This window comes from Sinocyclocheilus rhinocerous, unplaced genomic scaffold (assembly GCF_001515625.1).
Source record: "Sinocyclocheilus rhinocerous isolate Xijiao unplaced genomic scaffold, SAMN03320098_v1.1 scaffold173, whole genome shotgun sequence".
Taxonomy (NCBI): domain Eukaryota; kingdom Metazoa; phylum Chordata; class Actinopteri; order Cypriniformes; family Cyprinidae; genus Sinocyclocheilus; species Sinocyclocheilus rhinocerous.
Genome location: NW_015645056.1, coordinates 27202 through 41727, shown reverse-complemented (window position 1 = coordinate 41727; position 14526 = coordinate 27202). Strand labels below are relative to the sequence as shown.

General features: G+C 38.1%; 1 protein-coding gene across 1 annotated transcript in view; it reads right to left on the bottom strand.

Moving 5' to 3' along the window:
* The window catches only part of clcn4 (chloride channel, voltage-sensitive 4), a 22230-nt gene extending 12279 nt beyond the window's left edge, over window positions 1-9951 (bottom strand). Inside the window, exons 1-8 of the mRNA XM_016508262.1 lie at window positions 9857-9951; window positions 8258-8412; window positions 8082-8181; window positions 7392-7579; window positions 6292-6414; window positions 5584-5790; window positions 5409-5489; window positions 1378-1923 (exon numbers count right to left, since the gene is read on the bottom strand). Coding sequence (XP_016363748.1) covers window positions 1378-1923; window positions 5409-5489; window positions 5584-5790; window positions 6292-6414; window positions 7392-7579; window positions 8082-8181; window positions 8258-8412; window positions 9857-9872 — 1416 coding nt within the window. The 5' untranslated portion in view covers window positions 9873-9951. The remainder of the gene's footprint in view (window positions 1-1377; window positions 1924-5408; window positions 5490-5583; window positions 5791-6291; window positions 6415-7391; window positions 7580-8081; window positions 8182-8257; window positions 8413-9856) is intronic.
* Window positions 9952-14526: the final 4575 nt, after the last annotated feature.

Genomic DNA, 14526 nt, shown 5'->3' with positions numbered 1-14526 from the left:
CATCACTTCATCACAATTTCACCATCCAGTTAGGCACATTAACCATAACTCCTTCAAAAACAGCCAGAAACCTTGGAGTTATGACTGATGATCAGCTGAATTTCTCAGACCACATTGCTAAATCTGCCTGGTCCTGCAGATTTGCTTTATACAACATCAGGAAGATCAGGTCCTTTCTTTCAGAACATGCTTCACAACTACTTGCTCAAACTCTTGTTGTGTCCAGACTGGACTATTGCAATGCTCTCTTGGCAGGTCTTCCAGCCAGTTCCATCAAACCTCTACAATTAAACCAGAATGTCCAAAATTAATCTTTAACAAGCCGAAAAGAATGCACATCACACCTCTGTTCATCAATTTGCACTGGCAGTGGCTACCAATAGCTGCTCACATAAAATTGGCTCTGCACCCCTCTACCTAAATTCACTACTTCAGACTTATGATCGAATCGCCTGCGTTAATGAACGCGATATTGCCTAATTGTCAGTGAACTACGACTCTGTGTAGTAAATGCCACTCCATCTGAAAGCAGGAGATGGAGATTTACTACTAATCACGGAACTGGCTTTACTGACGCGATGCGCATGACAATCACATGTGATTAATTGCACAGCCCTAGTACAAAGCAGCAATCATAGTTATCTTCACCATGGTTGATCGCGCGAGTGACACGAAAAACATCCCACGAGTAATCTAGGGCGAGTGCCGCGATGCGCATATGCGCAATAAAATAAGTTGGAGTACTAAAATTACTAAAACTAAAATAAAAAATTAAAGCTAAATAGAATAATTCTAAAATAAATAAATACATAAAAATAACAAAAGCACATAAAATTACTGAAATTATAAAATAAAAATAAAAGCAAATTCAAAATATTAATAAATACTATGATGCTATATGTGACCCTGGACCACAAAACCAGTCTTAAGTCGCTGGGGTATATTTGTAGCAATAGCCAACAATACATTGTATGGGTCAAAATTATCGATTTTTCTTTTATGCCAAAAATCATTAGGATATTAAGTAAAGATCATGTTCCATGAAAATATTTTGTAAATTTCCTACCATAAATATATCAAAACTTAATTTTTGATTAGTAATATGCATTGCTAAGAACTTCATTTGGGCAACTTTAAAGGCGATTTTCTCAATATTTAGATTTTTTTTTTGCACCCTCAGATTCCAGATTTTTAAATAGCTGTATCTCGGACAAACATTGTCCTATCCTAACAACTTCAGCTTTCAGATGATGTATGAATCTCAATTTCAAAAAATTGACCCTTATGACTGGTTTTGTGGTCCAGGGTCACATATACTGTAAGTAATTCTAAAATAACACAATCAACTTTCACACAAGAGAACATGGTGGTTCTCACCTTCATCCCAAATGTGAAGATGGTAATGACGATCTTGAAGACGAGCGCCAGCGCGAGCTGCCATAGGGCACTGTAGACGCCGGGCCCGGCGGGTCTGTCGGGGATGTCATCCACAGGCCGGGTCATGTTGGGGTTGTTGATGTAGTCACAGAGCTGCGAGGACTCGAGTGCGCCGCAGTCGTTGAACAGCTCTGAGATCAGCTCGCTGGTGCTACGCCGCGTGTAGGGATTGGGGAAGGCCAGGACGGCTGTGATCCCTGTCACCACGATCACCTCCAGCACCGGGTACTTGCCCAGTCGCGTGGTCTTGCGCCGCCGGCACCAGGCGATGTTGCAGCGGATAAAGAGTGTCCCCCAGAGGCCCCCGAACACACCCAGCAGGATGAACGGCACCAGCTCGGCCATGTACCATGGCGTGTGATACTCCACGTAGAACAGAACCAGACGATTGTTGCCAAACGGGTTGATGGAGCGCAGCGTGAAAGCCGCTACCAGTGCCGCAAAGAAAGACCGCCATAACGTCTTCAGAGGGAAATAATAACTCACCTGCAGACACACAAAAGATATTTAGATTAGGGCTGAATCATTCAGAAACTAAAGCCGCGTTTCCGCTGCAGGAACTTTCCCCAGGAACTAGGGACTTTGGGCCGGTACTCGGTGTGTTTCCACCGCAGGAACCAGGATCTAAATAAAGTTCCGGGTAAAAAATTGCCCCTCAGAATGTGTCATGAAATGTAGTTTTAAAAGTATTTCAGGCGAGAATGTAGTTGTTTAAAACTCAAATCTGCGGTTTATTTATAAAAACAGCGCCTATTTGATCAGCCGGCGCTCAGTGCTCATGTATCCCAAGGAGAGCAGCCTCAACTCGACTAGTCCTTCTGAAATTTGCCGCTGGCTCTGATGTCTCTGTAGTGGATAAACATAAGATATAATTTGTTTTGGGTAAATCTTAACAGGTAATCTTTGGTCTTTATTCTATTAATATGTTAAAATTAAAATGAAAACAGGCAATGTTTGATATAATATTTCATTTCATTGTAATGTAGGCCATGTACTGTACGTTCCCTGAACATTTCTGCGGCTATTAATATGTTTAAATGAAAACGAAAAGGGGCAGTGGTGTTTGATATATTTCGTCTTATTGTACAGTGAGGAAAATTGCAGTAGCCAAGGTAAGCTGACTGATGTTATCAAGTACGCTACTATTTGCAGAATTACTGGACTTGCGTCGTCCCGTCCGCGGGAGTTCACACTCCTGGGTCGAACTCGCGAAGTCCGAACTTCCGAGGATGCAAATTGAGAAACGCATGCATACCTACGTCACCATTTGCCTATTCTTCTCAATACTTTAGACCGCGATGGAAACGCAGACAGCAACAGGTCTGGGGGGAAAAAAGTTCCTGGGAAAAAAAAGTTCCTGGTACAATTGTTCCGGGTAATTTCGGTGGAAACGTGGCTTAAGCAAGTGACTGTGTTTATGAATGAGACACGGAATCATTGACTCACTCAATTTGTTCAAATGGTTGATTCATTCATAAACTAAGCAAGTGACTGTCTTTATGAATGAGTCACTGAATCACTGACTCACTCAATTAGTTCAAACTGCTGATTCAGTTTGGAAATGAAGCAAGTGACTGTCTATATGAACGAGTCACTGAATCATTGACTCTCTCAATTCGTTCAAACCACTGATTCATTTCGGATACAAAGCAAGTGACTGACTTTATGAATGAGTCACTGAATCGTTGGTTCATTCTTTCATAAACGAAGCAAGTGACTGACTTTATGAATGAGTCACTGAATCATTGACTCACTCAATTCGTTCAAACTGCTGATTCAGTTTGGAAATGAAGCAAGCGACTATCTTTAAGAATGGGTCATTGAATCATTAGCTCACTCAATTCATTCAAAAGGCTAATTCAGTTTGGAAATGAAGCAAGTGACTCCCTGCGTCTCAATGTTCATACTATCCATCCTAAATAGTATGTGAGATTAAAATAAGTGTGTCCCAAATCATAGTATGTCGAAAGGAGTATGCCAAAAGTCCCCGGAAGGTCTCCTATTTCAGGTCGATTTTTGAAGTGTGGATCCGTGCACACTCTAATGGCTGATATTACCCACAAACCAATGCGCTTTGATGAATGATTCGGTTGAGAACTACAAACATGAATAAAAAGCATTAAAAAACTACAAACATGGTGGATGTGCGCGACTGACGGTTAAGTAGAGAGGTTTAGATAAAGGGGTTTGAGTTACTAATAATCAACATTTAACCTGGTAAAAAAAGTATTTATTTAATGTTATCTGTGTTATATTTCATCTGCAACAGCAATGTAAACTTTTATAAACATCCGTTTGGTCGTTAACTTTTAAATGCATCATTATGCAGAAAATATGAGCAGAGTTCTCTGCATGAAGACCCGCGGCTCGCAGATCAACGAGCTACTTCTTTTCTCTCCAGTACGGTAGGAGGAAAAAAAGTATTTATTTAATGTTATCTGTGTTATATTTCATCTGCAACAGCAATGTAAACTTTTATAAACATCCGTTTGGTCGTTAACTTTTAAATGCATCATTATGCAGAAAATATGAGCAGAGTTCTCTGCATGAAGACCCGCGGCTTGCAGATCAACGTGCTACTTCTTTTCTCTCCGATATGGTAGGAAGTGAAATGAAATGAAAAGTGGAGGATATAAACTGTGACAAGATGATTGACAGGCCAGTTTACAGTGACAGGGTGCGTGTCACTATGCGACAGAGCAGTCCGTTAAAGACGCAATTGTATGACGTGATAGTATGTCCCAAAGCTTGCCTACTCTTTTACTACACACTCAAAAGTGTGTACTTTTTCCTCACCAAAAAATACATACTTTAAGAGAGTAGTATAAGTAGGCACATTGAGACACAGCAATTGTCTTTATAAATGAGTCACTGAATCACTGCCTCACTCAATTCGTTCAAACTGCTGATTCAGTTTGGAAATGAAGCAAGTGACTGACTTTATGAATGAGCCACTGAATGATTAACTGACTCGATTTGTTCAAAACGCTGACTCATTCAGAAACGAAGCAAGTGACTGTCTTTATGAATGAGTCACTGAATCATTGACTCACTCATTTCATACAAACCACTGATTCATTTTGAAAATGAAGCAAGTGACTGTCTTTATGAAACAGTCACTGAATCATTAACCCACTGAATTCGTTTAAAGAGCTGATTCATTCAGAAACGAAGCAAGTGACCAAGTGACTGACTTTATGAATGAGTCACTGAATCATTGGTTCACTTGATTTGTTCAAATGGCTGATTAAATCATAAACGAAGCAAGTGACTGACTTTATGAATGAGTCACCGAACCACTGGTTCACTCGATTCGTTCAAACGGCTGATTCATTCAGAAACAAAGCAAGTGTCTTTTTGAAAGTGTCACTGAATCATTGACAAACTTGATTTGTTCATTATAAATATTTTATAAACATATTATGGATGCACCGAATGTTCGGCAACCAAAATTGACCGAATAAATTGTACCTAACAATGACGTGACGCGATCAAACAGAGCCGCGCACTAATGCAGCAAACATGTCAGCAGTGTGGAAATATTTAAAACTGTCAGAGAAAGACGCTAAAATCATTGCAAGCACCGACAGCGAGAGACGGTTTAGCGCTGCATCACATGTCTCCGATGAGAAGAGGAAGGGGTGATTGTTGCTGGTTACTGTATGATGATTGAAATCGCGAAATGGCCTTAAACAATTAGTAAATAAACTGCAGAATGTTTTGTAATACACGCACAAATTGCATGTATTCTGATAGCACTGCACTTCGGCTTCGGCCAAGAATTTCATTTCAATTACATTTAAAAAATATAATTTAAAAATAATTAATAGAAATTTACAGACAGGTGTGTACAGATCGTGTGTGTGTGTGTGTGTGTGAGTGTGTGTGTGTGTGAGAGTGTGTGTGTGTGTGTGTGTGTGAGTGTGAGTGTGAGTGTGTGTGTGTGTGTGTGTGTGTGTGTGTATTTTCACCTCCTCCAGACTGAACAGAACTCCTCCAATTGGAGCTCCGAATGCAACCGACACTCCTGCGGCCGCAGCTGCCGACAAAACCTGAAACAAACGTATGCAGAAGAAGATTTCAGCATATTCCCTTGACTTCTGTCTTACATCAGTCACGTCTGGTCCAGCATGCAGATGTGCGCACCTCTCTGCGTTTGCCCTCATTCTTGCTGTATTTGGAGAAGAGGCTGCAGAACAGGTTTCCGCAGCAGCAGGCGACGTGCACGAGCGGCCCTTCCTTCCCCAGACTGAGGCCAGACGACACGGCCAGCACCAGCGTCACCGTCTTTATGAGCAGCGTCCACTTGCCCAGATACCCGCGGATGATGAAGCCCCTCAGGATCCTCTTTATCTGGAACGACACACACACACACTCAGTCCTCTCGGACAGTTATATTATATTATATTATATGTGACCCTGGACCACAAAACCAGTCATAAGTCATTGAAATTGAGATTTATACATCATCTAACAAATAAGCTTTCCATTGATGTATGGTTTGTTATGATAGGACAATATTTGGTTGAGATGCAACTATTTGAAAATCTGGAATCTGAGGGTGCAAAAAAATCAAAATATTGAGAAAATCGCCTTTAAAGTTATCTAAATGAAGTTCTTAGCAATGCATATTACTAATCAAAAATTAAGTTTTGATATATTTACGGTAGGAAATTTACAAAATATCTTCATGCAACATGATCTTTACTTAATGTCCTAATGATTTTTGGCATAAAAGAAAAATCGATCATTTTGACCCATACAATGTATTGTTGGTTATTGCTACAAATATACCTGTGCTACTTATGACTGCTTTTGTGCTCCAGGGTCACATATTAGCTTTGTTTTCTGCACCTCTGGTATTCCTGATCCGCAGGCGTATGGAGCGAACACTCGCACCAGAGACACGGCCAGGAAGGAGAAGAAGAGCGCCCACAGCACGTACAGGAAGTAGTTCAGCACATACACACCTGCGCCCTGATGACAGAATCACGCAGACATCAGAGTGTGAAGAGAAACACAAACTAGGGCTGCATGATAGGAGGGGGGGAAAAAACTAATAAAATTTGTAATAGTAATTTCATTAAAAAAAATTCCCAAAATGTTGTGATTATTACATATCAATATGACTATATTTAATAGTAACTATAATTATTATTATTACTAAATAAAAACTATTAAACAAAATAAGAAATATATTTCACTGTAAAGTTAAAAAAAATATTTTTTGCTGTGCTTGTTTCTACGGCTACGCGATTTTTTGTGATTATTATATATCAATATGACTATAATAATAATAACTATTATTATTTTTACAAAATAACAAATATTAAACAAAATAAGAAATATATTTCACTGTAAAAGTAAAAAAAAAAGTTTTTTTTAGATTTTAAAGAAACTAATTAGAAATTATTTAGATTTTATTAAGATGTATTTTATTTTTCTGATAAAAATTGTGATTGCGATTTAAAAAATTCCAGGTTTGCTGTGCTTGTTTGTAGGGCCGCACAATTTTTTGTAATTATATATCAACATGATTATTATAATAATGATAATAATAAATAAATTAAAGCTGCAAGCAGCGATGAACGGGCCCTCGCAATTCCAATAGGGTCCTCACACCATCGGTGCTCGGGCCCTAATAATAAGAAACGGAGCAATTCCAATAGGGTCCTCACACCATCGGTGCTCGGGCCCTAATAATAAGAAACGGAGCAATTCCAATAGGGTCCTCACACCATCGGTGCTCGGGCCCTAATAATTTTATATTACAGTGCAACTTTATTTTGGTGGAAATATATTTATTTATTACATTTCTTTATTTAAACTGCAGATTTTGTGATTTGATAATTGCACTAAGCCATATCACGATTTTGGTTTTATGCAGCCCTTGGAAATCCTAAAAAAATCATTGCATAAAAATTTGTTTTAACTTATTAATCACTCTGCTGTACCTCAGTGTATCCCGTCATCAGTTCAGCCCATTTCTGCCACTGAGGACACTTGTCTCTGTCGGCGAAGGTGGTCTCATTGGACGTCCAGCAGCACTGCTCGTGACTGTACCAGAGCGCAGACAGACACACGCCTTCCTTCAGATCCGTCATCCAATCAACAGCCAGATCGATCACTCCGGCCAGTGTGCCTGAGAGAGACCGGAGAGACGTTACATGCTGAAAGAGTTCTGGTCACGAGTGGGCGTGTCTCTGGACAGTGATGTCATTAGTGGGCGTGTCTCTGGACAGTGGTGTCATTAGTGGGCGTGTCTCTGGTCAGTGGTGTCACGAGTGGGCGTGTCTCTGGTCAGTGGTGTCACGAGTGGGCGTGTCTCTGGACAGTGATGTCATGAGAGGGTGTGTCTCTGTCATGAATGAGCGTATCTCTGGACAGTGATGTCATTAGTGGGCGTGTCTCTGGACAGTGGTGTCATTAGTGGGCGTGTCTCTGGTCAGTGGTGTCACGAGTGGGCGTGTCTCTGGTCAGTGGTGTCACGAGTGGGCGTGTCTCTGGACAGTGATGTCATGAGAGGGTGTGTCTCTGTCATGAGTGGGCGTGTCTCTGAACAGTGATGTCATTAGTTGGTGTGTCTCTGGCCAGTGATGTCATTAATGGGCGTATTTCTAGTCAGTGATGTCATGTCTCTGCACCTGACAGCAGACCAATCAGCAGCATCACCAGCCATCCTGACCAGGCGTCCAGCAAACTCTTAATGAACTCCCAGATGGACTCTTTACTCTTACAGGTGATCTGCAAAGACACACAAAATAAACCAGTGCACTAATGAATAAAATGCACCCTATCAGTGTCAGGCAGTCCGGTTCACCTTCCGGTGTCTGTCCGTGTCTCTGGATTTCTCTCTCAGCCAGTCGATGGTGTGAAAGTCCTCGTAAGTGCCAACGTCTGGGAACGGCTCGTCCAAGAAGTCCATCAGGTTCCCAGCACCGTTTATCTCCTCTGTAGGAGTGGCACTGCTGATGCCTAAGGAGAATAAACCAGATTTTCAGTAAATATATTACCAAACACACATTCTCTCATCCAGCTTCATGAGGTGCATCCTGGGATGCTTTTGAACACTATTAAAGGAGGAACGCGTATGCTAAAAATTTGATGATATCTAAATAAAAATGTAAAATATGAGAAAACTTGAATATACTGTTGGAACAAATTATTTTTATATTTTACATTTTGTATTATATATTTTTATTTAGATATTATTTTCAATTTATTTATTAATTTAAAATTTATTTCAAGCATGTATGCAGAAGCGTTCCTTTAAAAAGAAATTATAAAAAATAGCATGTAACTGCCAGTGTGCCACACAGTGAATATTACAGTATATTGCAATATTGTTGTGCACCTTTTTCTCCCACCTTTTCACATTTTGCATCACCTTGATGATGCTTTTGCTTCAATATGTGCTTTAACATCCATTAAAACATATTTTAAAAAAATTAAAATATGAGAAAACATTCAAATACAGTAGGAACACTTTATTTTTAGGTTTTCTGTTTTTAGATTTTTATATTGTATTTTATTTATTTTTTTTTAGTTTAAAGCTAATCTCAAGCTTGTAAGCAGAAGTATTCATGAAATGGCTTTTAAGCTGTAAAAATAAATAAATAAAGTAACACATAACTACCAGAGTGCAACACAGTGATTATTAAAGTAGTATACAGTGCTGAAATCATGCACCGTTTCACCTCTTCACCTTTTCCATCACTATGCAATAAAAAATACATTTAAAATAAAAATTCTAAATATATTCACATACACTAAGAACAATTTATCTTTATTTTTAATATTTTTTTCAATTTATTAATTTTTATTTTTACATTTGTAACTAATTTCAAGCACGTACGCAGAACTGCTCATTTAAAATGTTTTTAAGCTGTAAAAAAATAACGTGTCTGTCAGTGTGCAACACAGTGAATATTACAGTATACTGCAATATCTTAAATTACTTTTAAACTAAATGTAAAAAAAATAAAAATAAAAAAGTATATAAAAATAAATATATAAAACAAATCCACTGAATGAAACCATGAAAACATAGTAGTACCATAGGCCTTTTTATTATAATTATTTTATGTATTTATTTATTTTTGCTGTATCTCTTAAGAAATACATTGTAGTAGGTGTTCAGTTGTATTTATTCATCACAATAATATAAGAAGAAAAAAAAATAGAAACGGACGCACGCAGAGGCCTTACAGAAATATCACTCAGATCAGATTTCACATGTGTATTTCTATCTGTGCTGCACAAACATGTAAAAAAAACACATGCGGGAATAAACCCAAACACATTAAAGAAAGACATGAAATGCGCTCAAATGAAGCCATAATAATAACACGACTGTCTTATAGAGCAGGTGCACGACGCTTGCGATCAAACAAACACACTCGCATGTGATGAATCTCACCCTCTGCCTCCGCCATATCGCTGTTTGTGTAATAAATTAAAGAAGTAGCGATGATTTGTAGTGTTTATCCATCATAACATCAGAATAAACTGATGCGGCAGTTTTTTTTTTTTTTTGTGCTAAAATCTGAAATTATCTTATGATCTTTTTTTTTTTTTTTTTTTTATTAAACATAGAATACAAGAACTTTGATAGAGATATTGTTACGACAGTAAAAGTGTGCATATTTCGTATTAGCTACATTGTCCTCAAAAAACAAAAACAAAAAACTGGGGTGTGTAGTAGATAATTTCATATTAATGTGCTTTTTTTCTTTTCCGAATGACATTTTGCAATGTGAAGAACAGTACATTATGCCATTTTTTATTTTATTAGGACTCTTTGCAAACCAAATGTTTTAAATGGGCTACTATACATGAACCGTTTAGAACGGACTAAAAACAAAAAGGTGCTTAAAACATAGCCTATAATGTTTTAGAAGCACTGAAATGTATATAACTTTTTTGTCTGGAAGCTAATAATGTGACTATGTAAAACTGTTCTTGTGGCATTGAATATTTAAAAAAAAACATTTTGAAATTGATTTTGGCATTGGTGGGGACATAATGGCAAACAACAGACATTTAATTGTTTGATCAAAATTATTGCTATAGGACATTTAGTAGTGGATGATATTGGTAGGGACATGTTATAGCATCTAGGCCTACTAAACTATATGCCCTTGAAAATCTTACAAAAAACTTTGTATACTTTCGTTCTTTTTTCTGTGTTTTGCTTTTTAGAACTTTACTAAGATTTAATGGTTTGATGATTTCTACTGTTTAATAAAAAAAGCGAGCCCACTCCGAAGTCCTGATCTGAATCAAATGATTCACGAACCTGCACCGAAGTCCCGATCTGAATCAAATGATTCACAAACCTGCACCGAAGTCCCGATCTGAATCAAGTTATTTGTGATCTGTGCTCCGAAGTTCCGATCTGAATCAAAAGATTTGTGAACCCGCTCCGAAGTTCCGATCTGAATCAAAAGATTTGTGAGCCCGCTCCGAAGTTCCGATCTGAATCAAAAGATTTGTGAACCCGCTTCGAAGTTCCGATCTGAATCAAAAGATTCGTGAACCTGCCCCGAAGTTCCGATTGAAATCAAATGAATCGTGAACCCGCTCCGAAGTCCCGACCTAAATCAAATGATATGCAATTTGAAGTCCCAATCTGAATCACATGATTTGCGATACGCGTTCCGAATGGATCACTTTGAATCATTTTGCAACGCATTAACATTGGATTGCATCGACTGTGGGGATGAAGACGACAACTCCCATGATTCCACACTCAGTCACGCCGTCATCAAACTACGCCTTTGTCTATTTGTTTATTCTGAATACGCGCCCTCTAGCGGCGAAAATGACATATTGTGCCTTTAATTCACTTTATTTGAAATAATTTGAGCTGCAGTTCAGTTGGAAATCAGTTGAAAGCATCCAGTCTCTCATACCATTGAAGTGAATGTTCAGTTTATCAGTATATATTGTAATAAATATGAGAAATTATTGTTTTATCTGATTGTATTATAGTGTGATAGTCAATGTAAAAACACCGTTGATGTGCTAGATGCTTTTCAGTCTGGTTTTAGGGCAGGATACAGCACTGAATCAGCTTTATTGAGAGTTTCCAATGATTTGTTAATCATTGCAGACTCGGGTAGTCGAGGAGCTTTAATTATGCTCTACCTTAGTGCAGCTTCTGATCTAATAGATCATGATATCCTTATTAAACGTTTAAGAGCATGTTGTGGGTCTGAGAGGGACTGTTTTAAAATGGTTTTCTTCTTATTTGAAGGGACGATCCTTTTCAGTGAGTGTTGGGGAATTTTCTTCCTCTTCAGTTTCTATTGACTGTGGAGTACCACAGGGCTCCGTTTTGGGGCCTATTCTGTTTTCACTATTTCTGTTGCCTTTAGGCCTTTTTTTTTTTTTTTAAGCACAGTTTGTCTTATCATCTTTATGCTGATGATATTCAGATGTATTTGCCTATTAGATCTGGAGGATCAAATTCTCATTCATCTTTGTTATTATGTCTTGAGGAGGTGAAGTGCTAGTTAGAGCAAAATCGCCTACAGCTAAATGCGAGTAAATCGGAAGTAATCATTTTTGGGCCAAATAAGGTTGACTGTGACATAAATGATGTGTTAGGTACATGGACAACAAATGTGCAGTCCCAAATAAGAAATCTGGGTGTAATTTTTGACTCCGCTACAACGTTTGATCATCAGATTAAATGTGTAGTGAAAAGTTGCTTCTTTCAGTTGAGGACTATTGCAAAAATGAAATCATTTTTGTCTGTTGCTGACCTTGAGATTCATGCATTTATCTCCTCCCGTTTGGACTACTGTAATGCACTTTATTTGGGAGTGAGCCAATCTCTTATTTCAAAATTGCAATTGGTCCAGAATGCAGCTGCGAGGCTCCTTACTAGTACAAAGAAAAGGGAGCATATTACTCCAGTTTTGGAAAAGCTGCATTGGCTTCCGGTTAAATATCGGATTCAGTATAAGGTGTTGCTGAACGTTTTTAAAGCTGTTCATGATATGGCCCCAGAATATATTACGGACCTGATTCATATTAACTCTGGTAGACCTCTAAGATCATTTAACTGCTTACTGCTCTCAGTTCCGAAAACTCGCCTGAAAACTAAGGGGGATCGTGCATTCTCGGTTGCTGGCCCAAGACTGTGGATTACCCTTCAACCTGACATCAGAGCTGCAAACATCCTCAGTTGATGTTTTTAAATCTCGTCTGAAAACATACTTGTTTTCTATGGCTTTTAATTGTTGACTTTTGGAAGATGTAAATTGTTTTAAATTGTTTTTCTGTTATTGTTGATTTTTGTTTTTACTATTCTCGTCTTGTTGCGTTGCTGTACAGTCCTTTGGTCTGCTTTGTAGTGGAAAGGGCTTTATAAATAAAGTAGACTTGAGACTTGAGACTAAAAAGAGCAAATGGGAGAAGCAGATGAACACAAAACAGCAGAACAACATAAAGTTAAAGAGAGTAAACTTTATCATTCAGCTGAACTGTGCTCGTATTGTTTTAAACACTTCGGCTCTTATATGTTCTTACTCCACACATGTATTAAATGTGTTTTTCAAGCTTATTTCTTTAATGTCTCAGGTAATATCAATGACCTATTTCAGATGCAGCCGAAATTACAACAGCAATGGTTACATACATATATTTAATTGTTTGATCAAAATTATTGCTAGGGACAATTTAGTTGCTGAATATTGTTAGGGACATGTCATAGCATCCATACTAAAATCTATGCCCTTGTTTGAAAGATTTTTAAATCCCTTTATATACTATTATTATACAGCAATAAACATCTCTGTAGTCTGGTAATTTGGAGGAAAAGTTACCATGGTTAGTTGTTTGAAGTTCTTGACCTCTTTGTGATCCTGAGTTAACTGAAAGTCATCAAGCCTTCTTCTAAACTAAATGAAAGACCTAATTCAAGTCTTTTGAACATGTGAACCATTGTCTGAGCAGCGTGGGAGAGTTTTATCTGAAAGTATATTTCCTTCTCAAACTTCAGCTTTCATGTTCAGCTCCCAAACACTACTGGCAGATAATACACACACACACACACACACAGACACACACACACACATATGGGTTGCCAACTCTCACGCATTTGGCAGGAGACATGCTTCCAGGCTCTGTCTCACGCTCTCACTCTGCCCATGTGAATCTCACGCCAATTGTGATATGAAACAAAAGGTGCGTTCACGCCATGTTGTAATTACCTTAATTACGAGATACCACCTTGTAAAAACCATTCACATCCTTGTAGAACTCGTAATTACAATTAGTGAACTGGGAGTTTTCTGAGAACTTGTAACACCTGACCTCCCCAGATTCATTAGGCGTTATGTTTAGGCATTGATAGTGCAATAGTTCAGTGTTCAGACTTTTGGTAAACATTACAGCATATTATGCTTTTGACTGTTACGTGGATGACATTTAAAGTATCATTTTATTCTGGAGAGTGATGGAGAGCCAACATTAAGATGTTGTTCTTGTATTGTACCATTCTAAATTTCTAATGTTTTTAACTGTTTATCATTTTGAAACATTTAAAGCAGGCAGGGTTAACCTTACAGTAGAAATCAACACTGATTACTGTCAGACTTTCAAAAATCGTTCATCTTTCATTTAGAAAAGTACCAAGATGATCGACAAAGTAGTCCGTGTGGCATCAGTGGTTCAACTGTGAAGTTACGAAGCTACGAGAATACTTTTTTGCGCAAAGAAAACAAAAATAGCGACTTTATTCCACATTTTCGTCTCTAATGCGTCACTTTGGATGCGCGTTCACGACAGTTGCCTTGTCCAAATACACACACTTGTGGTCTTTGCCCTTGACCACTTGACTACTTCTATGACGTATTTCCTGCAAGTGAGCATGAAGACCACAAGTGTGTGTACAACTTTTCATTACCTGATGGGACACACTTATAGTGTTGTAAAAATGCAAATTGTTTACAGAGTTTTATTATTATGTTCAATACTTTGCATTTTAAAATCAACTTCTAAATGTCTGTTCAGTAGTCCCTATAGATGACACAATTTAATTAAGTGATAAAAAGCAGTTGCAAATGTTGTACAAAATAA